Source organism: Pipistrellus hanaki (assembly GCF_964339955.1).
Source record: "Pipistrellus hanaki genome assembly, chromosome: 5".
NCBI classification, from domain to species: Eukaryota; Metazoa; Chordata; class Mammalia; order Chiroptera; family Vespertilionidae; genus Pipistrellus; species Pipistrellus hanaki.
The window spans coordinates 31,932,661-31,960,466 of record NC_140507.1 but is presented as its reverse complement, the minus strand read 5'-3'; the positions used below and the strand labels follow the sequence as shown (position 1 = coordinate 31,960,466).

The following is a 27,806-nucleotide window of genomic DNA, read 5'->3' as shown; positions in this document are numbered from 1 at the left end:
ACTTGAACCAATTAAGCAGAGACAGGGTTGAATCATATATGAGCCTTTATTCCAATACTGCAGGCAGAATGGGAGAGCAGCAGGTCACCCACAAAAAACTGCTCTGCAGCCTATAAACCAGCTGCTTAGATAGGGCAGGACAAAGATTACATGGGGAGGAAGGGATTACAGGCTGGGTTGGGGCAACAAGGTTGTTCATCTTTCCATGATAATAATAGGCGTTCTTGAATGAGAATAGACCGCATTCCAAGGTTGACTTCAAGGTCTCAGGATGACTCCCAGTTCCCAGTTAGAATGTCTTAGAATAAATACAACTCCCAGCCACGTTAGAATGTCTTTTCTTCTCTCTCTCTTTTTAATTTCAAGAAAAACAATTTCAAATATAATAATGTTACATGCAATAGACATTAATATTTCAAGAAAAAAATTGAAATACAATATTACCCAAACTGTACTAACATAGTATATCACGGAAGCTGTAGGAAATATTAAAATGTAATGTCCTTTAACCAACACATGGCAGTCATGGTTAAGAGAGCCCGATTAATACCTCCCTTAACCATACCTAGTCCCCGACATTCTACTTTTGTCCCTAACAATTTCTGAAAGCCATAAAGATGTGGCTGTAGGGAAAAGACACATCCTCCACCCTCTTCCCTTAGGAACAGCAAAACAGGTCTAACTGTAGGGTAGTTAGTATCAAACTTAATGTGCCATTAAGTGGCCAAACCTTTCCATTGCCAATTTCATAGTGAGGCTGGGTTATGCTGCCAAAGAACCTTGAGGGACTCAGGGTCAAATTTCTCCCAGTTGGCAAATATGCATCCTAAAAGGGTACCTCCAGGCGCTGCGGACTGGTTCCCCACCTACAAGAGATAAATATGTCCCAAGCCAATTCAGAGGTGTCACTGCTAGCCTGGGCTATTTGGGGCCATCCTGCAGGGACCTGGCACCCCAATCCTGCAGGCACCCAGCTCCCCAATCCTTCAGGCACCACTCTACGATTGTCCTTTGCCAGGGAATCAGTGCCGGTGATCTTCCGTACCTGGCCCCTTCTCCTTGCTCTGCTTGTGTCTGGCTAACTGCCTACCACACTTACTCTATTGTGCGATGACCCCAGTTTACAATCGCTAGTTGCTTTTTTTTTTTTTTTTTTTTCCCTTCTCATTGCTACTAGTCAAAGCTTGTGCGGAGACAATTAATCTAAGACTATTTAATCCTAGCCTGGGATCATCAATAATATTAATGTTAAATTTTTACTTTCGTTCGTTCGCACACGTTAAAGGACAACTAAAAGGGCTTGTTAGAGACCAAAACACGGAAAGGTCCCTGGAAATAGAATGCAAAGTCATTGCTCCCAGCCTGTCCTTTGGGGTAATTAATGGTTAAAAAAAAAAAAAAAATCCCTGTTGCTCTGATACGGCTGGTGGTGCCGGGGCGGCTCACCACAGCCAGTCCCCGGGCCAGTCCCAGGCGAAAGGCTGTGCGGTGGGGCGGGAGCTTTAATCCCGACCCGGAGCCCCGCCGCCCGCTCGCCCCCGCGCCCCCTCCCCGGGCTCCGCGCGGGGCCCGCGAGCCGGGCTCCGACCCAGCGGCCGGGCGTCCGCCGCCCTCAGACCCCGCGCCGGGACCGCGGGCTGAGCCCCAGGTGCGCGCGGCGGCCGGGCCCGCCCACCTGCCGTCACGCGCGGCCTCAGCCCCGCCCCGGTCGGCGCGCACCGCGGGCGGCGGGGCGGGCCTGGCGGGCCAACCCCGGAGCCCGCCTCGGCCGCGCCCTCTAAGTCAGGCCTTCAGCGGCTGCGGCGGCGGCGGCGGCGGCAGGGCCGCTCCGGGGCGGGAGCTCGCGCGCGGCTTGGTCGGCGACCCGTCCCCCGGCCGGTGCCTCGGTCGGTCGCGCGGCGCGGAGTCCCAGGGCGCACGCGCGCGCGCACGCCCTCCGCGCCCCGCCCCCGCGCGCTTCCGCGTCCCGCGACCCCGCGCCGCGCGCTGCGGGCTGCCGAGGGGCGGCATGCGGGACTACGACGAGGTGACCGCCTTCCTGGGCGAGTGGGGCCCCTTCCAGCGCCTCATCTTCTTCCTGCTCAGCGCCAGCATCATCCCCAACGGCTTCAATGGCATGTCCGCCGTGTTCCTCACGGCGACCCCCGAGCACCGCTGCCGGGTGCCCGACTCCGCCAACCTGAGCAGCGCCTGGCGCAACCACAGCGCCCCGCTCCGGCTGCAGGACGGCCGCCCGGTGCCGCACAACTGCCGGCGCTACCGGCTCGAGGCCATGGCCAACTTCTCGGCGCTCGGGCTGGAGCCGGGGCGCGACGTGGACCTGGAGACGCTGCAGCAGGAGGACTGCCTGGACGGCTGGGAGTTCAGCCGGGACGTCTACCTGTCCACCATCGTCACCGAGGTGGGTCCCAGCCCCCGCGCTGGCACTGAGGGCCGGGGTGTGTGTGGGGAGGTCCTTGGCAGCCTTGGAGCTCACGCACTTCACCTGGGCAAAGTGCGTGCTGCTGTCACTCCCATTCCCCCATCGCGCCGCGCACTGGCGATGCCATCCATTCTCCGGCCGGGCGGCTTGGGAACGCTTTGGGCGCTGTGACTTCCAGCCAGAGATGCCCTCTCACTGATGGGCAAACTCTCCCTCTGTCCCGATGGCCAGGCTGGGGAGGGAGCCAAGGAGGCCCCGGCGGCCCGGACCGCACCAGGTTCTCTGAGAGGGTTGAGGAGCAGATCCGGGGCTTGGGATGGGGTTTTTCTGCCAGCCTCTTGGCATCTGTCCGGAGAGAGACAAAAATGCTCCTTTTCTTTCCTGAACTTTTAAAGTTAAGGGGTAGCATGTGTATAAAACTGTTTCTTGCTCCCTCTTCCAGTGACTCCTTTTCCACCCACACCCTCACCCCAAAATGACAGTCTGAGCATGCCCTCGAAGGAATTGTTCACTTTTTACTGATAGTTGGTTATCAGCCTGTTAGGATCCGTGCGTCTGAAGATCCCTTCAGAGCCACTGGTTGACCAGAAATGTTACCGCAAAGCAGCATAGAGCTGTAGTTCACAGAAGTGGGCCAGAAACCTCTCTCATTCCCCAGCACCTTGGATTTCTTTTGTTTTGGGTGGCTTTGTCTGTCCCCTGGCCAACCCCTCGTCAGTAGGACTGAATGTATAACACGATGTTAATGGGTGCGTGTGGATGTGCTTTACATCTTCCTAAGACACTGGCACTCACTCCTTGGAGTCTCAGCACAACCAAGCAAGCAGGGCAGTGAGAGAGCCCTCCTTGATGAGCACCAGGACGGCAGGATCAGGGATTTGCGGATTAGGGAAGGCTTCCTGAAAGAGGAGGCCTCTCAGTGAGTCTGGGGTGCTCGGCTCAGCAGGTGCAAAGTCTGAAACAGCCGAGAAGGAAGGCAGAGTTCAGAGGGGACCCCCCACTGGGATCTCACAGCTAGTGACATGACATTCTAGTGTCCTGAGGTGTTGACAAGAGAGACACCGGATGGAGGTAGCCGATTGTGCTTTGTGGCCCAAGATTCCGGGGAGAATCACAACTTTCTGTCATCGCAGATCCTCAGTCCTAGCCTCACAAGCAAGTCTGTCACCTTCCCGGGAGCCAGTGAGAGTTGTGAAAGCAGAGAATGTCTGTCTGGTGGCAGGCAGAGGCCACAGCGGGAAGCTAACCTCTACGCAGGAGTCCCTACAAGTTCTGCTTCTAGCTGCTTCTGGAAGGGGGAAGTCAGAAGAAGCTCCTGGCATCTCTGGATTTTACCCGTAACCCTTGACTTACTCTCTCATCTGCTCTTGTTTTACTGCCTTCACTCTGCCCTGGGTTGAGAGTGGAGGTGGTGGTACTGATGAGCGCCTGTCAGAGGGGTCCTTAGCTTAAGTTGCTGCCAATTTCAGCTTTTTCATTTTTATATTTAGCCTATGTATTTTACTGTCTTATTTAGCACTTTCGTAAGAGCTGTGTGCCCTTTCACCTACTGACATGTTGTCAGTTTTGCTGGGAGGCCAAATTAATACCTTACTTAGCCCTCTGTTTGAAGATGCTGGAATGCCTGACTCGACATTCAGAGCTGCTTGTGCCTCAGGCTGTTGCATTAACATTCTGACTCCATTTTTCTAAGGCCCTTTTTTTTCTTCTTCCCCCCCCCACTTAAATGTAGACCTGGCATGCTGACCACTACAGCTAGCCCCCAGGTCTGCCCTCTGCCCCACATCATATGCAGAGGTACACTGATCCTGAATTCTTAGTCATTTTTTTCAGCAGAAGATGGAAACCGCAGAACTCCTGTGTGATTTTTGCCTTTGTTGAAATTAAAGTGTGTACGTGCAAGGACTAAAGTTGGTGTTAGATTTACATCTTTGCTTCTCCTGCAGATCCTAGCATGATGCTGGATACAGAGTATGGGTACTCAGGAAAATGGTTGTTGAATGGATTAATGAATAGTTTAAGAAATAATTTTCTCAAGTTTGAGAATTGGGGAAGGAAAGGATAATTTAGTTCACAGAAGGGGAATCAGAGTGGTTGAAAAGCATTGACTGGAATATTTGAAAGAGAATGTAATCTCCCATCCCACGGACTGGGGCATGTGGCAGGGACTGGGACCGGCAGAAAGAAGGGGACACTGGGGAATGAGATCGCTCTCCCACGTTCCGGGAACAGTTTGGTGGTCCACATGCTTCTAGACTGGCCCTTTCTCTGGCTCCTCAGTCATCTCTGGAGTTGGGGAGTCAGCCACCCCACCTTGCTGTGCTGCTCTAATCCCAGGGAGTTTCTTGACTCAGGACTGCCCCCTCCTCTGAGAACCTGGGTGATTTCTTTTCTTTTTTTAAAAAATTTCTTTATTGATTATGGTATCACATAATTGTCCTCATCCCCCCCATTCCCATCCCAAACCCCTCCCCATGTATGCCCGCCCCCTGTTTGTGACCACTGGTTATACTTATATGCATGCATACAAGTCCTTTAGTTGATCTCTTTCCCTTTTCCCCCCACCCTCCCCTACCTTCCCAGTGAGGTTTGACAGTCTGATCGATGCTTCCCTGTCTCCAGGTCTGTTTTTGTTCATCCTGGGTGATTTCTGACACTGCCTGGGCCTCCTGCTTTTTGGTGTCTCCATAGCCCAGCCTACAGCCAGAAAAGTTCCTTTAGAAACTTGTAGCTCTTGCACCCAGGAGTTGAAGTCTGTTCAGCCAAAGCCTGGCAGTCCTCTTTGTCCCCTTGCCTTCTGCCTCTCTCTGCTTCCCAGAAGCCCCTTGCCCCAGCCCTTGGCAGCACTGTGACTTTCTCCCTGTTGTCCCAGAAAGCTTCTTTCTCTGGACTAGCTTTTCTGTCAGCTGTATGTCATACACAGATAGTCTTGTAAGATAGGAGAACCCCCACTATTACCCACGAGCCACATCACCCTGGGATGTGGGGCTGGGCTGACTCTGGGTGGCGAGTCGGGACAGACTGGAGCTTGCGCCTCACCACTATGCCCTTGCTAACTCAAGGGGAGCACAGACCCTTATCCCTGCGTTTGTAGCTCTGAAAAGCCAAAGAAGACCCTTGCTGGGCCCCCTGAGGCCCCCTGTGTGCATGCAGTCATAGAGACCCCTGTGGCTCTCAGTGAGCAGAGTGAGCTCCTCTCTGGATGGCTGAAAACCCACACTCTGGGTCAAAGTTCTGATAATTGACTCAGGGAAGGGCTGAGGAAGCAAAGAAAATCTACTCCAGAGATCAAAGTTCAGGGTTCATCTGAGCTTTGGGCAGCCAAGCCCAAAGGATACTATGATGTTGAAGATCCACAGCCCTTTTTTTCATCTGTTCACTCACTCACCTCTCTGCCAAATGGCTACTGAGCCTCAGCTGTACAGGGCACTGCCAGGCATTATAGTGGTTATGGTAACAGACACTTTTCCTTGCCAGCCTTGGGGCAAGGATTTGTCATTAATTGCAGCAGGAAGCCGAACTAAATGTGTATAGGAATACATGGCATTCAGCAACAAGTGAGTCTTACCAGTGTGTTTGACCGTTGAAGCAGCCAGGCTAGATACATCTCAGGGAAGAGCTTCTGCCCTATGAGCACAGACCCTGTATCTTTTCCCTTCTAGCCAACTCACGGGCAAGAACAGTTAGTTCTAGGTAAGAACATTTAGAATCTATTTCTTATAACCAAGAAGCAGCACCAATTACATCCTACATACAAGAGACACACTTCTCTCTCTTAAAAATTTTAACAACTCTATTGAGGTATAAGTGACACGAACTGTACACAGCTAAGTGTGCAATATGAAACCTTCCGTGGATATGAAAGGCTTATTTCTTGCCAGGAAGGATAGCAAGTCTAGGCCCAATGCCAGGATCGCTCCCACATTTTTTCAGGCTGGGCCCTCAGACACTCCCCTTTCGCAGCTCATCCAGCAGAGGGGTCACGATCCCAGGCTCAGTACCTGAATCTTAAATCCACGTCTTTCTTCCTGACGTTGATACCAGTTATTAACAGCCAGTACAGCCCATCCAGTGAACCAAGTGGAGGCATCAGTGAGCTGCTTTAGTCATGGCTGGGGAGCCAGGAGCTCAGTGTGGGAACTCTGGATTCCTCTGTGCATATCACCTACCCCTCCTTCCAAGAAGGATTCAGGCCAAATTCTAAGGCCACTGCAGACCAAGGCCAGTTGGCAGGTGAGTGGATAGGTTGGCGAGGTGGGACCTAGACCGTGCTTGCCCCTGTGTTCATTTTTTGAGACCTATACCTGTCCTGACCCTACACACAGCCGTGCCGCCCCCCCCCCCCCATGTGACCAGTAGGAAGTGTTAGCCCATGTTTGCTTTTGGGAGGCCCAAGCCAGGCCCTGAGAATTGTTAAGAATTGTTAGTGATGGATGGAGAGCCCAGTTACTCCAGGGAGTTACACACTTGCCCGGAGTAAGGACAGGTTGAACCAAGTGGCAGCTGTGGGAGCTGGAGGTATGATCTGGGGACCTATCCCAACATGAGCATTAGTCACCTTGTTTCCTTACCAGCCCAGATTTCTCTAAAAGCCTATCTATATTGGGAGACCTGACATGGGTTGGGGGGACTATCACCCCAGAACTCACTGCAAAAGCCCCCGTAGATTCCTAGTGTAGCTCAGTTATATTAGTCCCTAACCCACACAAGAGACCTGTTGAGAAACAGCTACTGAGTCTTTCTTTTTTCATCTCTTTTGCTACAAACGCAATGTGTGCTAGCTGGGAATAGATCCCATCGCATTCAAGAGCAGCAGTAGCCACCATCTGGCCCCTGAAGCTCTGCCTCACACCCTACCTAATACCCAGAGGCTAGCACCCATCACCGAGTCCCTCAGCTCTCTCTTCCTCTGCTGCTCCTGTCCTGGCTTTAGCAGCCATGTCTGGACAGGGGTATCTGGGAACTGGCACCACTGAGGCTGCAGATGTAGGAAGGCTGCCATCACCCAAGCATTCAAGCCTTAGTGTTTTGAGATTCTGACCTCCTGACACCCACCTTACCTGTCTGAGAGCTAGCCTGGAGTTCCTCTAAGATACAGGAATTGGAGACCCCCAATGCTCTCCTGGGGTAGGGACGACCCCCCCCCCCCCCCCCCCCCCCCCCAATTCTCAGCCCATCCGAAGTGCCAGAGTGGAGAGCCAGCTGTGTGGCTGAGCCATCCTTAGCAGCAGCTGCAGGGATTTTCTTGTCCAGCCTGGGGGCTGCCTCCTATCCCTCTAAGGGGCCCGGAGGCTGTGCACACACTGCCCAGTAGGGCAGAGAAGTAGGCTTGTTCTCCCTGCGTCACTTAGCCTGGAAGAGATGCTTTGTTCTTGGGAGCCACACATTCCCACTGCTCCTCTGTGTTGCTGGGGAGCCTGCAGGCTCCATGGAGGGCAGGCCAGCAGCCTGGCGTCAGGCAAGCAAGAATGCCCTGGCAGGTGGCCTGCTTAGTTACTGCAGAGCGCCATCTCTCTGTTCTGGGCAACATTTTCCTGGGAACCACTAAGCTTCCTGCTTTGGCTCCTTGTTAGGCTGGAACGACCTCACATCTGAGTGTCCAGCTGCTTCCCCGAGCCTGCAGGCCTCTTTTTATGGTAACCATGGGCAAAACCGCATATTGGTGCTGGGAAACCATGTAGCCTGTTACCCACCCCAACCCTTGTTTTATAGAAATTCAAAGTAAGGGACACTGCAGAGGGAAATCTTGTTTGAGGTTGGATAACCAGTTAACAGTAGACTAGAAGCTAAACCACAGTTTCTTTTCTTTTTAAAAAAATATATTTTATTGATTTTTTTTTTTTTTTTTTTACAGAGAAAAAGAGGGAGGGATAGAGAGTCAGAAACATCGATGAGAGAGAATCATCAATCAGCTGCCTCCTGCACACCCCTTCCTGGGGATGTGCCTGCAACCAAGGTACATGTCCTTGACCGGAATTGAACCCGGGACCTTTCAGTCTGCAGGCCGACCTCTCTATCCACTGAGCCAAACCGGTTTCGGCAAAACCCCAGTTTCTTGACATCCAGCTCAGAGCTCTTGGCTGTAATCAGGCCTCATGTTAATGCAGCATCAGGGATCCCCACTCTCAATATCACCAGAAGGTCCTAGAAGTCACTGGCCCAAGGTGGGGACCGGAGCAGAGCTGAAGGAACAGGTCCAGGTGGTGCATTTCAGGCCCTTGGGCTCTGTTCCTTGCCGGATGCCTTGGCCCTTAGAGCCCCAGAGCCCTGCTCAGAACCACGCCCGTGCCATCCTGCCAATGACCCAGACCCCGCCGAGCGGGTTCCCTGCCCGTCCACAGCCCCGGGCTCTGCCCAGATTCTTCAGAGAATCTGACCACGAGAGGCCTTGCCTTCTCTTGGATTAGAACATGGTCAGAGTACTTGTTCCCTGCCGCTCCCTTCCTCAAATTAGAAGCAAAACAATGGTGCTGAAAGCTATGAACAAACCAGATGGGGAGGGAGCTCAGGCTCCCTGTGCGGGGAGCCTGCTCCCTGCCTTGTGGCCCAGGTCAGCCGTTGCTGCCTAAACAGACTCACACCCACAGAGTCACGTAAACGGAGCTGGGGAATGCAGGGTGTTCTGATTTCATCTTCCAAGAAGGTTTACATTTAAAACATTTTTAATAGAAGCGAGTGATACATCCCTTTGCTCCTCTTACAGTGGAACCTGGTGTGTGATGACGACTGGAAGGCCCCGCTCACGGTCTCCCTGTTTTTCGTGGGCGTGCTGATAGGCTCCTTCGTTTCGGGGCAGCTCTCAGACAGGTAAGGTGGGTGTCTGTGTCCTGCAGAGGTAGGGGACCCCGGCACTGAGCAGAGGAGTCTGTGTGTGCCTGGCCCATGACTTCACGTAGTAGTGTTCTTTCAGCCCAGGGCCCTGCATTTTCAAAGAACGGGAAGCCTGATCTATAGTACGGACACCACACCAAGTAAAGAGAGCCAACAACCTCCTCTCCCTAACTCGTGCCGAACAAAACAACCTGAGCTGTATTCGTGTAGGATCAGCTGGATTTGACCAGGAAATATGCCAGGATTTATTTCTGCACTAGTCTGGCTGTCCCTCCCTAGGTGAGCATGACTCTTTCATGTTCCCAGGCACGGGAGAGGTAGACACACACACACACACACACACACACACACACACACTGTATTGTAGGTCTTAAGGCGTACCATGGATGGCTGTTGCTATATTTGGCCTGCGGACTGGGGGGGTCCTGGGTTCAATTCCGGTTGCGAGCATGTACCTTGGTTGCGGGCACATCCCCAGTGGAGGATGTTCAGGAGGCAGCTAATCAAAGTTTCTGGCTCTCTATCCCTCTCCCTTCCTCTCTGTAAAAAAATCAATAAAATATATATTTTTTTAAAATAAGAGGAGATCTCAGTAGCCAGTAGGGACGTGATAGGCAGAACCTGTGTCCACAGGACTATTGCCCCTTAGCTAAGGCCAGTGGTTATCGCCCTTACTTCACAACAGGCAGAAAATGGGCTATTTTCACCTATAATCAGATTATTTATGGAATTCCAAGGCTCTTAACTCAAGGTCCATTCGTGACTTAGGGAGTTCATGTACCCTTGACATTACAGGCATAATTTTAGAGATTATATGTGAGCATTTAGAGAAGTCCGGAGTTTCTGTGATGTTTTCAGAGGGGTTCATTATGTTACTCCCTACCCCGGAGCTATGGTGTCTGTTGGAAAAGCCCAGGGCAAGAAAGTGGCCTCCAGCAAGGTCCTTGGCTGCACCGTGTCCCCCAGTGGAGAGGAGTTCCAGCATCGTCCCAGCTGGTTGGTGTCTCAAATAGAGAAGCTCGGGATTAGAATGTTCCTATTACATAAGAACAAAGCCATTTCATTCTGTAGCCCTGTTTCAGGGTGATATTTTGGCATGTTTACATCTATGGATTATTGTTCTTAACTGAGGAGTCTTTACTCATGAAAAATACATGCATTTCTCACTAGATTTGTCTTTTCCAGAATATCATTCAGCGATTTAAAAAAACAAAAAAGGACAGATTCCTGTGGTCACCAGTGAGCATTGAGAGTTAAGTAGGCTATAACCATTGACTGCTAATTCTAGATGAGCCATAGACACTTGTCCTTTCTGGGGAAGGGTCTATGCTTCTCCATACCCTTCATCTAGCAACAAGCACCCGCTGATCCCTGATAGATATTTAACAAACACGTGGAACTTAGTGTGTGCCAGACACTCTTATAAGCGCCGTACTGAGTAAACAATACTGCTGTAATCTCTATAACCCTGTGAAGTAGGAAGTGTTAGTATTTCCATTTTTAAAAAAATATATTTTATTGATTTTGTACAGAGAAGAAGGGAGAGAGATAGAGAGCTAGAAACATCGATGAGAGAGAGCCATCAATCAGCTGCCTCTTGCACACCCCCTACTGGAGATATGCCCGAAACCAAGGTACGTGCCCTTGACCGGAATCGAACCCGGGACCCTTCAGTCCCCAAGCCGACACTCTATCCATTGAGCCAAACTGGTCTCGGCAGTATTTCCATTTTACAGATGGGGAAAATAAAACCCAGAGGAGTTCAGTGACTTGCCCCAGTGTCACCCAGCCAGCAAGTGGCAGACCTAGGATTTGGGCCCAGGTAGTCTTGATCTTCTGTGTTGCATAGGCCCTGTTCTTCTAGAACTTGCCTCCTAGCAAGGCAGAATGTCTTAAGCATCCAGTGGAGGGGAGCACTTGCCATCCTCGGTGGTAGTGATACAGAGGCGATGTGCAGGTGCTAAGAGAGAGTTTGACAGAGGGGGCCAGGGGAGGCTGTCCCGAGGAGGCGAAGCATGCACTGGGAGTTGAAAGATTAGTAGAAATTAGCCAGCTAAGGGAATGGAGGAAGGAAAAAAGCACTCTGGGTGCAAGAGAGCAGCATGAACTTGAGCCTAAACTAAAGAAAAGGCGTAACAGCATATGTTAAGAATTGGAAAAAAGTCCTCTGTGGTGGAGATGTGGAGAGTGGTTAGAGACGAGCAGTGAGGCAGGCAGAGGCCCAAGCAGCAGAGCAGGTGGTTAGGAGTGATGGTTAGGAGCTTGGACTTTAGTCATAGAGTATTGGGGAGCCATTGAGAGTGTTTTAAAGGAGGAGTGTGGCAGTTTTTAAAAGATTATGTGATAAACTTTGTGGAGAAAGGATTGAAGGGAGAAGCAAGAGAGGGGTTGTGGAGAGACTAATTAAGAGGTTATCACAATAATTTATGGAGGAGATGGTGGTGGCTTGGACTGGACTACAGGTGGTATAAATGGGTAGGAGGTAAAGCCAACAGGACTTGGCTATAGGTTGGATGCAGGAAATGAGGAGCGGATGGTTTCTGGTCTACACAACCGGACAGGTGACAATACCCTTCTCTAAGACAAAATGGCTCCGGAAGAGGGGAAGATGGTGAGTTCAACTTGAGCATACTGAACTTGGGTGATGATGAGACTCCTAAGTGGAGGAGTTAAAGTATGCAGTTGGATATATGGACATAGTGCTCCAGGAAAGGTTTGGGCTGAAGAAGCACATTTGGGAATTATCAGCTCATAGAACCCTCATCACAGCCCCAAACATGGATGAGATTACCTGGCTAGAATGTAGAGTGAGAAGAGGGGACTGAGCTTAGAGGCTCTCCAAGTGGGAAATGCCCTCTCTCTGAGTTGAGTGGCAGCTGAGACTCAGGGTAATTACTTGGATATAAACAGGGAGAAGATACCCCAAGCTCAGAGTTGAAACTCAATGCATTTTTCATGGTCAGGGTGAGGCAGGTCTTTGTGGGATAGCCTGAGGGCCTAACCGCCTTGTAACACCCTGATTACCTGAGGAAAGTGTTTAAGTTCCAAAGGACTATCCAAGTAAACAGAAATAAATCTCATGAATATCTTAAGGACTACGTTAGTCTTTAGAAGTGCTAGTACAGTGTTTTCCAAAACTTTAAAAAAAAAATTGTCAGCTGACTTCTTTTAAGTAGGATCATTTGAGTCCAATAAATGAAACAGCCGGAAGTACGGCTGTTCTGGTTGTAGCCCCCACAGTCAGCCCTCAGCACCATCCCTCAAGCTTGTCTGCACCCCCACGGGAGGCTCAGGGACAGTTTCCTTTCTCATTACCTCTAAGTCAACCATTTCAAAACCTAAGTCACACAAATTACCTAAGTGCAATAGATTCATTACCTCAACTTGTCTAGGATACCAGTAGTAACTTTTTAATGTAGGACAGAGGTTTAACCTTCATGAATAAGTAAGGCTGAAATTCAAGAGCAATACAAATAATCTTGGGGTCAGAGACATAGAAGCATCGAACAGACTGTCAGACCTCAGAGGGAAGGCAGGGGAGGTAAGAGATCAACCAGAGGACTTGTATGCTTGCATGTAAGCATAACCAATGGACACAGACAGTAAGGGGGTGAGGGCATGCGTTGGAGGATGGGAGCGCCTGGGGAGAGGTCACTGAAGAGGGGCCAGGGGAGAGGGGGAAGGAGTCATAAGTAATAACTTTAAACAATAAAGAATTTAAACTTCAAAAAGTCTGGGATTGTTAAAGCCTTTTATTTGACATTGAGTTAGTTTTTTGTGCATGAATTATGAGAGGCACAACCCTGGGGAGAAGTAGACTGGTATTTCCTGGTTTTGTAGGCATGTATATGCTTGATGTTTTGTTGACATATATTTTTTATTTATTTTACTTTTTTGTTGACATACTTTAAAAGTGAGTGTTTCTGGGCCCAACCCGGACTGCCAAGGGGCGGGTGCTATGTCAGGGTTCCCGGGATCTTTCTCTTTCCCATCATCCCAGGAAGCCCTTGGGCGGGAAAGACAGAGAAGGCAGGGATAGAGGTTACAGCTCTGCCTGCAGTAAGGGGCTGCCCTAGGACGGCCTATAGGGTGCTCTGTAACAAGAAAAGGCCGGAAGGGGGTGAGGGAAACAAAGTCTCCTTCTAGACCAAGTCTCCTACCGTCAGGGTTTCCCACCTTCACGCTATTGACATTTTGAGCCAGAGAATTCTTTGTTGTGGGGTGCTATCCTAGGCTTTTTGGGATGTCTAGATCATCTCAGGTCTCTGTCTACTACTATATGCCAGTAGCACTAGCCACCACCACCCCAAAACAAACAAATAAACAAATAAAACAACCCCCATTGCAGTGAGTAGAAGCACCAGCTCTTCAATGTGGCTGCAAGGCCTGTGCAGTGTAGGTCCAGCCCACTCTGCAGGTTCCTGGTGAGCAGGTGACTCCAGCCACAGCTGTGTGTTCCCTTCTTAACCAACCTGCCTCCGGGGCCTTCCTTGACCTTGCAAGCTAACTCAGGGTTCCTGGTTTACATTACCCTGGTTCCTTGTGCCTTGTGCCTTCCGAGTACCTATCAGAAATTGCTAAATAGCCCCAGCTGGTTTGGCTCGGTGGATAGAGCATTGGCCTTCGGACTGAAAGGTCCCAGGATTGTGTTCGTTTTTTTTTAATATATTTTTTTATTGATTTTTTACAGAGAGGAAGAGAGAAAGATAGAGAGTTAGAAACATCGATGAGAGAATCATCGATCAGCTGCCTCTTGCACACCCCATACTGGAGATGTGCCCGAAACCGAGGTACATGCCCTTGACTGGAATCGAACCCGGGACCTTTCAGTCCACAGACCGACGCTCTAGCACTGAGCCAAACCGGTTTCGGCTGAAAGGTCCCAGGATTGATCCCAGTCAGGGCACATGCCCAGGTTGCAATCCCAGTAGGGGGCATACAGGAGGCAGCCAATCAATGACTCTCTCTCATCATTGATGTTTCTATGTCTCTCTCCCTATCTCTTCCTCTCTGAAATCAATAAAAATATATATTTTTTTAAAATTGCTAAATAAAAGGTGTTCTCATGTAATTAATGGTCTCTTCGCTATATTGTGAATATCATTGAAAGCATGCTCCCTATCCTTACTCCCCCTTGCCAACAAGTACTTTTCTCTAGGGCCTTATCTCACTGTCTCATCATCAAGGAGACCTTCCCTGAATGCCTACATGCCCAGTTTGTAGGCAGAGAATCTGAGTCCACCAAGTGCCCAGTCCAGGATAGGTTCCTTTGTTGTACCTGGGGGACCTGAGTGCTGATCCTTCAGTGCACCTATCTTAGTAAGGTGGTTATTTGACTAAAATGTGATCACTGCCAAGTTGGGTAGCTCAGTTGGTTGAGCCTTGTCCTGTGGACCAAAAAGATTGCAAGTTCAATTCCAATCAGGGTAAGTACCTAGGTTTGTGGGTTCTATCCCAGGTTGGGACACATATAAGATGCAATCGATTGATGTTTCTCTCTTACATCAATGTTTCTCTTTCTCTCCCTTCCTCTCTCTCTAAAAATCAATTAAAAAAGATCCTAGGGTGAGGATTTTTTTTAAGTGATCACTGTCTATTTCTCTACCTATCCTATATAATAAAAGCCTACAATGCTAAGTGGTCATCCATTCATCCAATCAAAGCATAATATGCTAACGCTGCTCAATCGCTCGCTATGATGTGCTCTGACCATCAGAGGGCAGACAGTCGACCTGTCGCTATGACATACACCTACCACCAGGGGACAGATGCTCTGACTGGTAGGTTAGCTTGCTGCTGGGGTCCGGCCAATCAGGACTGAACAAAAAGAGCCAAACATGCCCTGGAGCCCTCCTGTGGGTCTTCCCCAGCCCCAGTCATGTACCAATGGGGTCCCTCGGCCTGGCCTGCACCCTTTCCCAATCCAGGACCCCTCAGGGGATGTCCAAGAGCTGGTTTCGGCCTGATCCCGTAAGCCAGGCTGAGAGATCCCACTGGTGCACAAATTCGTCCACCAGGCCTCTAGTAAACTATTAGCTCCTAAAACTTATAGGGCAAAAACAGCATCTTTTTTTTTTTTTTTTAATAAGTTTTTTTTTCTTGGGACCACCATGGTGCCCAGGCTGCATATTGGTCCTGTGGAGGGTGGGGAGATAACAGCCTAGGGACTGCGAGACTGGTACCCTAGCAGTACTGTCCACGACCAGTCCCCAATGGTCCTGGAGAAAGCTCCTCTTGGTGGAGCCCCTTCCTACCGCCTTCTCCCCGCTGGTTCTGTCACTCTGCTTTCTTTCCCAGGTTTGGTCGGAAGAATGTGCTGTTTGTGACCATGGCCATGCAGACAGGCTTCAGCTTCCTGCAGATCTTCTCCAAGAGCTTTGAGATGTTTGCCGTGCTGTTTGTCCTTGTAGGCATGGGCCAGATCTCCAACTATGTGGCAGCGTTTGTCCTGGGTATGGCCATCAAATTGGAGTTGAGTACTCGATCCTGTGTTTCACCATCATCTCACCACCCACTCTCTGGAGACATCTGTGATGTTCCTCAAGGGGAAGTGGTCTCTGGCAACACCAACCAGGGCCTCTTGGAGAACCCAGTCTGTAGGCCGAGAATCTGAGTCCACCGAGTGCCCAGCCTTGGGTCCCCAGCAGCATGTAGCCTAACTGCTGTATGCCAGTTCTCTTCCGGCCTCTGAGGTGTGGCTCCTTGGTCTTATTAGGACTTGATGGCCATTTTACTACAACCTACCCAAGATCCTCCATTCAGCAAAAAGGGCCTGCCACTGCCCAGGGCTGAGGTAGCTAAGCAAAGAGGGAAGTATGACATGAGGAACAGGGCCAAGGAAGAAATGGCCTCATGCAAAACACCGGCCAGTGAAGTTGGCTGGCAAGAATGAATTGATAGGATCAGGCTTTTGTCATGTGACCCTTGGGTTTTAATTAAGAGTGCACACTGCAGGACTTTTGCCTTTCTCACTGAAAAGTTACCAGTCTCACTGTTTGGAGGAATCTAACTCAGCGTATAGGTCTTTCGGTTGTACTGTTGAAAGGATTATTTCTTTTCACATTTAAAGGAATATTTTTTCACATTTAAAGGATAATAGTCAGGCTGTGCAGACTTCCCCTTTAATGAATTCTTCCTCCTGTGAGGGTTACATTTTGAGGCCTAATGTGGCATCTTTAACATTTGGCTTCAGGAAGTGGTGAAATTTTCATGAGAGAACTGTCACCGAGAGGGACGCCTGCAGATAGTCAGACAGGGCCGAGTTCAGAATCCCAACCCTCAGGAGGGCTTAGAAATTATTCTGGCGGCTTTCTTGCCTTCATGTTGACAAGAGAAGATGAATAGGGAAAGAACCTAAATTAAAATGCTAACATGACTCCTCCCTTGTTTTGATCAGGAACAGAAATTCTTGGCAAATCCACTCGAATTATATTCTCCACGTTAGGAGTGTGCATATTTTATGCAATTGGCTACATGCTGCTGCCACTGTTTGGTTACTTTATCAGAGACTGGCGGACACTGCTGCTGGCGCTGACGCTGCCAGGGCTGCTGTGCGCAGTGCTCTGGTGGTGAGTATGCCCTGAGGGGGAGGAGGTGGGTAAACACCAACCGGCTATCTTCCGTCTTCCTCCTGGCCTTCACTAGGGGGCAGCAGCAACCCACAAATCCCTATTTGGGCTCCCAGAGACAGGAAGTGTAAATTACAGTCACATTTTGTTCTCAGCCAAGTTGTTGGGGGTGCGGGAAGGGGCATAAATGTCTCCCTTTTCAAAACTTCAGTTCTTGACCTCACAGCCCTTTCGTGCTGATACATCAGTATGGCAAAAAGCCTCTCTCAGGCCACACACAAAGGAGAGCATGCGGGTCAGCTCACCACCAAACCTCCCTAAACCTGCTGGTAAAACACCTCAGGAAGTTGTGCTGTGCATGTCTTCATGGGTTTTTGTTGGTGGCGGGAATCGCCCTTTGCAGGTGGGGATGTTGAGAGCGCTGCCCCACATGCTGCGAACATTCCAGGGCATTTGGGGAGGGATACAGAGCTCAGCATGGGCCCTGGTCCTGACCCGAGGGCTGGAGCTACCTGATGAGGTAGAAAGTAAGATCCACATACTCTCAAAGCACCCAGATGCCTTAGTAAGTGTAGGTAGAGAGTCTGACAAGTCAGTTGGGTGAATTTGGTGGAGATGAGGAAAAACTAGAAGCTAAGAGGCCAGTGTAGAAACTTCTGTGGATGCCAGGATCAGGCAGAGGCGTACAGGTGGGCAAGGAGCTGGGCTGGGCGGAGCTCACACACTAGCCAGGCTTCAGGAGCCCAACTTGCCTGGTCTCCTGAATGTCCAGCAGGTGGCACCACTGCCCCTCAGAAATGGAGGTGGCCAGCCAGTGGAGACACCCCATCATGGTGAGCAGGCCCCTCCAAATTTTGTGCACTCCAGTGTACTCAAAAGCTCACACTCCAGGTTCTTATTTGGTGTGGCATGGATCATCTCTTTGCTTCTGACTCAGATATTCCCCAAACCTAGCTCTGGTTCTGAGGCCCCATTTCCCACCTGGCCCCCATTTTACATCTGGTCTGTTAAGCAGGAATGCCTCAGTGAGGTTGCTTCTTGTACTTCAGGTTCATCCCCGAGTCCCCCCGATGGCTCATCTCTCAGGGACGATTTAAAGAGGCAGAGGTTATCATCCATAAGGCTGCCAAAATCAACGGGATTGTTGCACCCTCAGCCATCTTTGAACCAAGCGAGGTAAGGCCTGTATGGGAGCTGGTGGGAGGGTCTCCGTGCCATGGTTTGAGGGCAGCATTACAAAGGCCAGAAGCTCAGCCGAGTCAGTGTGGCTCAGTGGTTGAGTGTCGACCTACGAACCAGGAAGTCACGGTTTGATTCCTGGTCAGTGCCCATGCCCAGATTGTGGGCTTACTAGTAGTCCCCAGTAGGAGGAGTTCTGCAGGAGGGAGCTGATCAATGATTCTCTCTCATCATTGATGTTTCTATCTCTCCCTCTCCCTTCCTCTCTGAAACAATAAAAATAAAAAATTTCAGAAGCTGAGAAGAAGGTGCTAACTACTTAAATCTCATCACTTTTCTTGTGGATTTTAGGTTTTCATACTTTATACACTTCTTTTCTGGGCAATCATATAATCTTATTACTTTTAACCATAAGCACTCTTTGTGAGTGAGGGGCTAAGTCGTCTCCAATCGTAAAGAATAGATAAAAGTAATACAGTGTGTAAAAATGTGAAGCAGACACAGTTTTGGAGGTAGAAGCGTTCAGTCTCCTCCTGGGGTTACTTGTTGCATGACCTTGGAGCCGGGTCCTTTTTGGTACCCAACCCTTTACCCTCTCCCGCCTCCCGGCAAACCCTGTTCTCATGCCACGAGTAACCTCCTGGCCCTGCTTGCTTCCCGGGTCTTGCTTCTTCCTATTCTCCCAGAGCGTCCACCCTCGGCAGCAGACAGTTCTCTTCAGTCTCGTGACAGTGAGAAGAGGCCAGACGTCGCCGTTGCTGGCTGCTGCAGTTCTGGAATGTGTGTCTGATCTGACAGGAAGATAGGGGGCCAGCTGTGAGAACAGCCACCGGCAGTCATGCCGGAGTGTGTGGAAGGCATGTTAGAGACACTCGGGACTCAAAGACGCCGAGTGGGGGTTCGGGAAAGAGACCAGCTACACGCAGCAAAGACGCTGCTGGCGCCCGGCCAGCCCTGCCAGCCTCACCGCCGAGCGGTGGCCCCGCAGCCGCTTCCTCCCAGCACCGTCGGAAAGGGCTGGGATGCCAACGGGCAGGGCAGGGCAGGAGTGGGTGGCAGAGAGGGCTTTGCAGAGAAGCCGCTTTGGTGGCTTCTCAGCGAGGGGTCAGTTTGGGTGAGCCCATAGTCCCTCTGGCATCCTTGAGGAAATGAGGCTATTCAGGGGATCCATTAGGTCTAAAGTTGACCTTTGGTTGAACTGCTAACTCTGGGAAAACAAGCTCCAAAGCTGGGTTTGCTTAAGAAAGAAACATTACTGTGTTTAGACGTGTGGTTTATTAATGTCCTTGGCTATGCCGAATTTCATAGGAAGTTCCTCTGGGTGAAGCTGAGGTCAATTTTCCTGTTTTTCTATCTGAAATGTTTTTGTTTTTGGAAGTGGACCAGAGACTGCATGATATGAAGACTCAAAACACTAATTCTTTTTAAAATAGCAGATCAATAAACCACGCAGCCAGTTCCTCTCTGACCCAGAGGGCAGGGATCCAGCCTCGGGAAGGAACACACGCTCAGGGGCCGGCTGGCCTGGGATGTGGCCACTGCCCGGGGTGGTGCTGCGTCCCCCAGGGACTGGTCTCTTATTTTCCCTCCTCATTCCTGATGCTAATGTGGTGCTGGCAGGGCCAGGGGAAGCCTTGTGCTGCCCAAGATGCAGTCACTACATTTACTCTCCTTTTTAAGAAAGAAAGAAAGCCCTCCCCAACTCGGAGAGGAAGATGCCAGGGTTTCAGGCGTGCTGTTGGATCTCTGAGTCTCCGGCCTGTTCTCCCTCCTATCTCCTTGTCGTTTCGTTCCTGCAGCTACAAGACCTAAGCTCGCAGAAGCCGCAGTCCCACAGCATTCTGGATCTGCTCCGAACCCGGAACATCCGGATGGTCACCATCATGTCCATCATTCTGTGGTGCGTACGTGAGACCGTCTGAGGCTTCCACGCGACGCCTCTGCAGTGGCTGTCATGCATGCCCTTCTCGTTGGCAAATGTGGTTTAGTCAAAAACGGAAAGGCCATGTCATCAGAAAGTAAAAGGGATGTGTCTTGCCATCAAAGAAATGAGCGTGTTATGATTTTTTTTTGTTTGTTTGTTTGTTTTGTTAGGGAGAGTGGAAGGGAGAGGGAGAGACAGAGAGAGAAACATCGATGTGAGAGAGACATCAATGGTTGCCTCTCACACGTGCCCCAACCAGGGCCAGGGCCGGGGATCAAGTTTGCAACCAAGGTATGTGCCCTTGACTAGAACTGGACCCGGGACCCTTCAGTCCGAGGGTCAACGCTCTATCCACTGAGCCAAATTGGCTAGGGCATGATTCTTGATGGAATCTCAGAAAAGGAAATGGAAACTGTTGTGGGGGTTTTGGGGAGAAACATGGGACCTTTGAGGACCCCTCCAGGTCCTGAGGTAAATCCTTGCTCGCGTTGGGTCCTAGTTTAGTTGTTCCTGCCCCTGTGCTCCAGGCAGTGGCTAAGGAAGACAGACAGGGCCGAAACCGGTTTGGCTCAGTGGATAGAGCGTCGGCCTGCAGACTGAAAGGTCCCAGGTTCGATTCCGGTCAAGAGCATGTACCTTGGTTGCGGGCACAACTCCAGTAGGGGGTGTGCAAGAGGCAGCTGATCAATGTTTCTTTCTCATCGCTCATCGATGTTTCTAACTCTCTATCCCTCTCTCTTCCTCTCTGTAAAAAAATCAATAAAATATATTTAAAAAAAAAAAAAAAAAAAAGGAAGACAGATAAGGCCTTCAGGAAGGCTCTCAGTGAAGACGCCATGTTCTTTCAGTTACAGAGGCTGCTGAGTACTTTCTGGGAGTCTGTGCGGAAGCAGGATCCCTCCTTCTGGGTTGCTGAGGGAGTGTCCTGGAAGAGGGCCACAGCCTCGATGTCCTTGCCAGTTCCTTCTAATGCATTTCACCAAGTGTGTCAGGAAGGGAGTTGATTTGCCGGAGAGCATGTGCTCAGCCACAGACACTTGGGGTTCGAGGCTACCACCTGATCCTGTGGGTGAGGAAGGCAGACTTCACCTCAAGTCTCCACTACTACGAGGCAGCCAGTCTTTGGGCAGCCAGCCATTTTGCTCCCTTAGAGATGATGAGTCATCCATTTCCAAGAAATAGCCCAGGATCCCTCAGGGCAATGCCCCGCCTGGGATCGGCCTCAGACAGTGCCAGCATTCAGTGTGTGCCATAGACTTGCCAGTCACCCCCGCTGTTCCCCCGGCACACCTCCGGCTCTGGGTTTCCCAGGAACTCCTGCTCCTGCCCCTTTCCCTGGTTGTACCGGCTGTGGTTTCACTCTGCAGATGAGTCCAGTCTAACCATAACGGTCCAGTCTGACAGAGAGAATGCCCTGGGCACAGGGACGCCAGGGTGGGGGGTGCGGCCTGCAGATGAGAGCCGACATGACCCTGCCATCGGAGCTCCCTCTCCTCCCGGAGCAGGTGGTGTTGGGTTCGCTGCTTCTGACCAGCCTCTTCCTGGCTGGTTGCCACAGGGGGTCTGCTCTGGCTCTTTCTCCAAATGCTTCACCATGATCTTATCCTTCCAGCCCTCTCCCACCCCACTTGCTGTCCGCTTCCTTTCACTCCCCAGCTCCTCGGTAGTTGGGGAGGCTCAGAGACGGGGAAGTTGGCTTACTGAGAGCTTCAGCTTAGAGTTTCTAAAGCCGTCAGGCAGGTTGGAGATGCGTTTCTTTGTCTTTTCATTTTGTGTGTGTGTGTGTGTGTGTGTGTGTGTGTGTTTGTTTTGTTTTGTTGTTGTTGTTGATGTTGTTTTATCAAGTAAATCTGTCTCAATTGGACGTCTTTTTGCTGCTTGGGATCCTCTGAAAATACACTGGGCCGGAGACTGTGTTCAATCTGCTGCCCTCCGGCCCAGTGTATTTTCAGAGGATCCTAAGGGTTGTTGTGAATTCCCTGCATCATTGCACTTGGAAGGTCCTCTGTTGGCGGCCCCCGGTGGATGCTGCTCCTCCAGCTCCCTTCTGCATTCTGTTGCAGGATGACCATAGCGGTGGGCTATTTCGGGCTCTCCCTGGACACCCCTAACTTGCACGGTGACGTCTATGTGAACTGCTTCCTGTCGGCTGTGGTGGAAGTCCCCGCATACGTGCTGGCCTGGCTGCTGCTGCGGCACCTGCCCCGCCGCTATTCCATGGCCACCGCCCTCTTCCTGGGCGGCAGCGTGCTCCTCTTCGTGCAGCTGGTGCCCCCAGGTAGGGAGCATGTGCGTCCGGGGTCTCCGCTGAGCCGCTCAGCCTCACCAGGCTGTCTCCCCCAGTTCATGAAGGGAATAAAATAATGCCGCCACCGCGCACCTGCACATCTGCATTCCTGGCCAGTGTCTCCTGAGGCCTGACACTCCTCGTGGCCTGGGCTTGTGTGGAGTGGGCAGAGCAGCCAGGTGGGGCTGGTGGTTAGTTCTACTCTCAACTCAAGTGAGTGTGTGCACATTTGTTTTTCTCTGTGGGGAAGCATGAGACTTGGTTGGAAAGCTTTTAAGGAGGATATTCCGAGAACAGAGAAGTGTGTGGAAGGCCACCTGCCCTATTTTTCGGAATTCTGACTTAGGGGAGTATCGAAGGTGGTGCCCTTAATTATTCCTTAACCTTTCCAAACAACTCTGCATGTGCAGACCCCCGGGTGTTTACTGGAATCCTTATGCTTCGTCCCTGATGCCCTTGCCTAGAGGACAGTGCAAACACATGTGTCCTCCCAAGATTACTCACCTACTGCTTGTATCTAAAGATAAAAACTGCAATAAAAGGCTAATGAGGCAGGCAATTGAGGCTGCCTGGTTGCTATAGCTAGGGCCATCCCTTAGCCTCTCTTTCACAGCAAAGGTTGTGCTGGAGTAACCATTCATCCTCTCAGTAGTAACAATTTGGAGGGATATCTTGGCTGGAGCCCCTTATCCCACAATAGGAAGCTATAGAAACTGCCAGCCCCACAAGAAAAGGAGAAAGTATGTTTATTTCAGACAAAAACAAAACAAAACAAAAAAACAACAAAACCTGGAACTCTCAACAGCAGGGTACCTTGGGTCGCCGCCTTTTCCTACCTTCTTCTCTTTGTTTCTCCAGACCTGTATTATTTGTCCACCATCCTGGTGATGGTGGGCAAGTTTGGAGTCACTGCTGCCTTTTCCATGGTCTACGTGTACACAGCTGAGCTGTATCCCACCGTGGTCAGAAATATGGGCGTGGGAATCAGCTCCATGGCGTCCCGCTTGGGCAGCATCCTATCGCCCTACTTCATTTACCTCGGTAAGTCCCGTGGGCCGAGGGCACGGGGGAGCGATGGGGCGGAAGGAAGCACTGGTGAGCTGGAATGCGAGCTGAAGGAGGCTTGCTAAGGGAAAACACACAGCAAATGGGATCCATCTAATCTTGGATCTGTGCCTGGAGAAGGTTCTTGTCCAGGTGCGTGTGCTATGGAGAGGCACTGGCTTGTAGCTGAGCCTGAAATTGGTCAGAAAAGTAGGGAGTTTTGTTCCTGTTTTAGCAAACAGAATCCCCCTATCCTAAGAAACTAGAGTGGCTTAGGGAGCCAGTATTGTTAATTGGAGAATCTCTCCTTGGAATCAGAATTTAAAAGGAACAGCGAGAGGGAAAGATGCCATTCAAGAGGGCTGATGAGCTGAGAATTTGTGCGGCTCGGAGCATGTGACACAGTGGTTTAATTCTGTGTGAGGGTGTGCCCCCTGCCCTTTTCTGTAGCAGGGCACTATTTTTCTCTTCTTCAAAATCATTTTCTCTTGGCAGCTGCTTTCCCCTGAGCATCCCTGCTGGCACATTTTTGGGGATGGCTGCACCCACCTTAAGAACACCCAGAATGCTTGGTGAACATGCTCCATAGATCTGACAAGCAGAAACATCTTGCTTGGCCTGTAGGCAAATTGAATGGGTTACAACACATCTGGAGAGGTGGAGGAGCTATTCGTGACCCTGGACGAGAATCTTGCGTTCTTTAGAAACCCAGCATTGGAAAATAGGAATCATAGTCATCATGGCTCCCTTCCCCTCCCCTGCACCATGAGGCACTCCTGGACCACTGGGCATGCCGGTGCCAGCTCTGGGTTCTGAGACCTGTCTAGGTGCCAGACCTCATCCTGGCAGCTCAGACTAAGGCTGAGAGGGCAGTGATCCCACTGGAGAGTCCCGAGAGCCCCCAGATAGAGGGGACCAAGTCTAACTGCACCCTGGCTTGGGGCGCTCTGCTTTGCCCTAGGTGCCTACGACCGCTTCCTGCCCTACATTCTCATGGGAAGTCTGACCATCCTGACGGCCATCCTCACCCTGTTCCTCCCGGAGAGCTTCGGCATCCCCCTCCCGGACACCATTGACCAGATGCTCAGAGTCAAAGGGTAAGGAGTCCTCCTCCTTCGCCGTGTTGGCACCCTGGGTCTGGGCCCGGCAGAGAGTCCCTGCCAGTGCCATGGACTGGTTAGAGGGTTAGAAATGGCAAGGAGATTACATTCCATCCTCTCTGGCCTGACCCAGATCACCATGTCCCCATGTCCATCTCCACAGCAACAGCAGCTCTGGGATAGTGCAAAGACCAGGAGAAACCTAGCAGAATCTGCTGTACGGTTTCTTTTTCCCCCCTCTGGCGAGATCGCCTCAGTTCTAGGTTTGGTTTGTTTATTTGTTCTAAGACTGGTGGACATCTTTTTAAGATTTGTTACTAACGTTTGTTTTGCTTGTGTTGGTAGAATAAAATACAGGCAAACTCCAAGCCACACAAGGATGTTAAAAGATGATGAAGAAAGCCCCACAGCCCTTAAAAGCACAGCCTTCTAACCACCTCTCGTGAGTGAGAAAGTGAAGAGGAGACACTGGTCTTGTCAGAAAGTGTAGATGCTGTGTCCTTCAGCGGCAGGGTCTTTGCTGTTCATTCTGTTGACCCTTTGTTGCGGATGGGCACCTGGACTAAGAGGTTGTATGTGGTCCTAGGGCGCCGCCTTGCCTCCAAGCGACACCGTGGCTGCTGACAGACAACTTCAGAGAAGTCCTGACATATGATGGATGAGGCACTTCCCAAGAAGTGAACTAAAATCATTGGGATTTGGAAGAATATGAGCAGCATCTGCTAAATTTACATTTTAATTTAAGACTTCTTGAAAAGGCCCCCTAATAAAACTGGAGGTCTAAATCCCACCCCCTAAATATTTTCTCCGATTCCCTCTAATGGTGCACTTTACAGAAAAAGATCATTTCAGCCTGGCTGGTGTGTTCAATGGTTAGAGCATCAGCCCACGTACCGAAGGGTCCTGGGTTCCATTCCTGCTCAAGAGCACGTACCTGGGCTGCAGATTCAATCCCCAGCCCTCGTCAGGTTACTTGAGAGAGGCAACCGGTCCATGTGTCTCTCTCACGTCGATGTTTCTCCCTCTCCTCTCCCTTTCACTCTCTAAAAATAAATGGAAAAAATATTTCAGGTGAGGATTAACAGAAAGAAATCATTTTATAGGGAGTTTGATTTCTCACACTTTCTCAGTTACAAAGATTATTAACTGGGATTATTGCTGCCTGAGGACAGGAGAGCTCAGGTGTGGGGAAACCTACAAGTAATTAACATGCGGGGACACAGAGGTAAAGAACACAGGCAAGTGCATGGACCCTGAGCTCTTGGACCACTCAGTGTGATTACTGGGTAGACTTGTTTACATCTGATCAAAGCACTGGGCTGATCCAGGCCCATAACAAATGCATCCTTGAGCCTACTATTGTTTTCATGCCATATGAACCACGTGAATCAAACCTCCTATTATGATGTCCATGTATGGTGTGCAGGAGGTGTATCAGTGAGAAAGAGGTGAGCAAACTTATCTCTTCTCCTAAAACTGTAATATAGATTTTGTTTGTGTGTTATGTCTTTTTCTCCTTACGGTACTTGATCTTCAGAATAGACTTAGGAAAGACTGGTTCCTTAGTCTCTTTGTGTCGTTTTTTTTTCCAACCCAGAATCACTCTGACAAAGGTCTACAGCTGCCACTGTGCAAGGCCTTCCCACTAGCACTCCTGACTGTGAAGTGGATGTCATTGTGTGGGTTTCTTTTGTGATGCCAAATCATGGGGGAAATTACAAAGAAGAAGGTTCAGGCATGTTGATAGTCTTTCAGGGTTGCTCACTTGAGTCATGTGACATTGGGAGAGATTTTGTGTTCCTTGTAATTGTCCTCTCTTCTGATTGTTACCGTGGTATTCTCGCAGCGTATGCTTCATCTGGTTAAAATACACTTTTGGGAAAGTTGCTGATGTGCCTTTGAAAAATGAAGATGTTTTAATAAATAAAATGATTTTTTAAATAATAGCAACTCTCCACAACCTTTATTTCCACAATTTGGTGAGCCATGCCATACCATCACCTGACATTTCGGGGTCATCTTGGCCTAATTCTTGCAGTGGTTTGTGGTGAGCTTCTAGGGCTAAGACTTAATCCCTGTGTGCTAGAAACCTCCCCTCTGCTGACAATGCACTGAGCCAGCCTTCTTACACAGGTGTCTTAGCCTGGCTTCCCCAAAAAGCAGGGTGGCTCAGTGGTTAAGCAGCAACCTATGAACCAGAAGGTCACAGTTTCAATTCCTGGTCAGAGCATATGCATGGGTTGCGGGCTCAATCCCCCCTTGTGGGGCATGCAAGAGGCAGCCGATCGTGATTCTCATTATTGATGTTTCTTACCACTCCCTCTTCCTTCTTTGAAATCAATGAAAACATATTTAAAAAACAATAATAAAAGCAGAGCCTGAGGCCCGTGCTCCTGTGCAGCCAGATGGTTTATTTGGGGACAAGATTCCAGAAAGCAGGAGTAAAGGACGGGCAGAGGAGACGAGAAGGAGCGAGAGGTGGGCCCGCACCAAGGGCACCGCTCCATCCATCCAGAACATCTGAGGTGCCTTCTGAAATCTGTCTCAAAACTGTCTGCACATAGATAAAAAGGGGAAGCATTTATATATTGGTCTCATCCCCCATCCATTCATCGAAAGCAGCCCCCTACACGTCAGCTCCCCACAGGTCCAAGTTGCACATGCGTAAGTCCCAAGCAGGTTCTGTCCCCTGGGAAGCAAGCAAGAGGTCACACAAGGCAGTCTCGAGGTGAGCACTGTCAAGCTGCTCTACTGGTCAAAGCTGCTGTGCACTGGGGTTGGACATGGTGCATGCACACATGCATGCACACACATACAATATGTCACAGGGCAATCTGCTAGAACATGTAGGTAGTTCCAGTGTGGGATAGATAACTAAAAAGGCATGAAGCTCGTCTTTCCTAAAACTGTTGGCTCCTCCACTCTCCTCAGACCTGGTTCTGTGCTGGGTTCCAGATTAACTGACTACACGGTGGCTCCAGAATATGAATTACGGTCTTGCCTGCCCTTTCTCCTGTTACATGAGTGAAGAGTTTGAGTTTTCCTTCTTATTCTCACTATCACTGATTCCAGTTATTTGTGGCCCCTCTGGGAGCAAAAATCATACTTACTGAAAGGTTCAAGGTGGTGGTGCGCAGGCAGGCTAAATAGCAATCCTAGACGGTGAATAAAGAAAAAATTGAATTTATTTAAAGAAAAGGGGATGGGGATGTCCAAAGGGAAGGGCTGCATAGCACCGAGCCAAAGAGTCACCGAGCCAAAGGTCAGAGATGGCAGCCCCTAGGAGCTGGAGTCTGGTCCTTATATGCAGCCTCTGGCCGGAAGCTTTGGTCGTCAGTGGGATTTGGGGGCTTGGGAGGTGGGCTTGGGTCGACAGGAATGTTGATGTGCAATTGGGTGCTTCTTGGCAGTTTTAGTTCTGATGTGGTTTGATTCCTCCTGGCCTTTGTTC

The 27,806-nt window shown here is 50.3% G+C and overlaps 1 protein-coding gene across 2 annotated transcripts; it reads left to right on the top strand.

Annotated features, from left to right (window-relative positions):
• Positions 1–1,720: 1,720 nt before the first annotated feature.
• On the top strand, positions 1,721–26,299 carry SLC22A5 (solute carrier family 22 member 5). 2 transcript variants are annotated; one of them, XM_084886661.1, is made up of 10 exons: positions 1,721–2,401; positions 9,126–9,229; positions 15,551–15,705; positions 16,650–16,821; positions 17,871–17,997; positions 19,800–19,900; positions 21,988–22,202; positions 23,070–23,252; positions 24,217–24,352; positions 24,701–26,299. In XM_084886661.1, the coding sequence occupies exons 1-10, from the start codon at positions 2,009–2,011 to the stop codon at positions 24,786–24,788; spliced, it is 1,674 nt and encodes a 557-aa protein (XP_084742787.1). In that variant the 5' UTR covers positions 1,721–2,008; the 3' UTR covers positions 24,789–26,299. The 2 variants fall into 2 exon arrangements, with proteins under 2 accessions (XP_084742787.1, XP_084742788.1); XM_084886662.1 differs by lacking the exon at positions 9,126–9,229 and having other exon boundaries at positions 2,194–2,401.
• Positions 26,300–27,806: the final 1,507 nt, after the last annotated feature.

Bases quoted from the DNA above. Each gene is read 5' to 3' on its own strand.
- SLC22A5 (XM_084886661.1), top strand. From the start codon at position 2,009: ATGCGGGACTACGACGAGGTGACCGCCTTCCTGGGCGAGTGGGGCCCC. The intron at 9,230-15,550 runs GTAAGGTGGGTG...TTTCTTTCCCAG, and splicing joins TCGGGGCAGCTCTCAGACAG to GTTTGGTCGGAAGAATGTGC. The intron at 24,353-24,700 runs GTAAGGAGTCCT...TTGTGTTGGTAG, and splicing joins CAGATGCTCAGAGTCAAAGG to AATAAAATACAGGCAAACTC.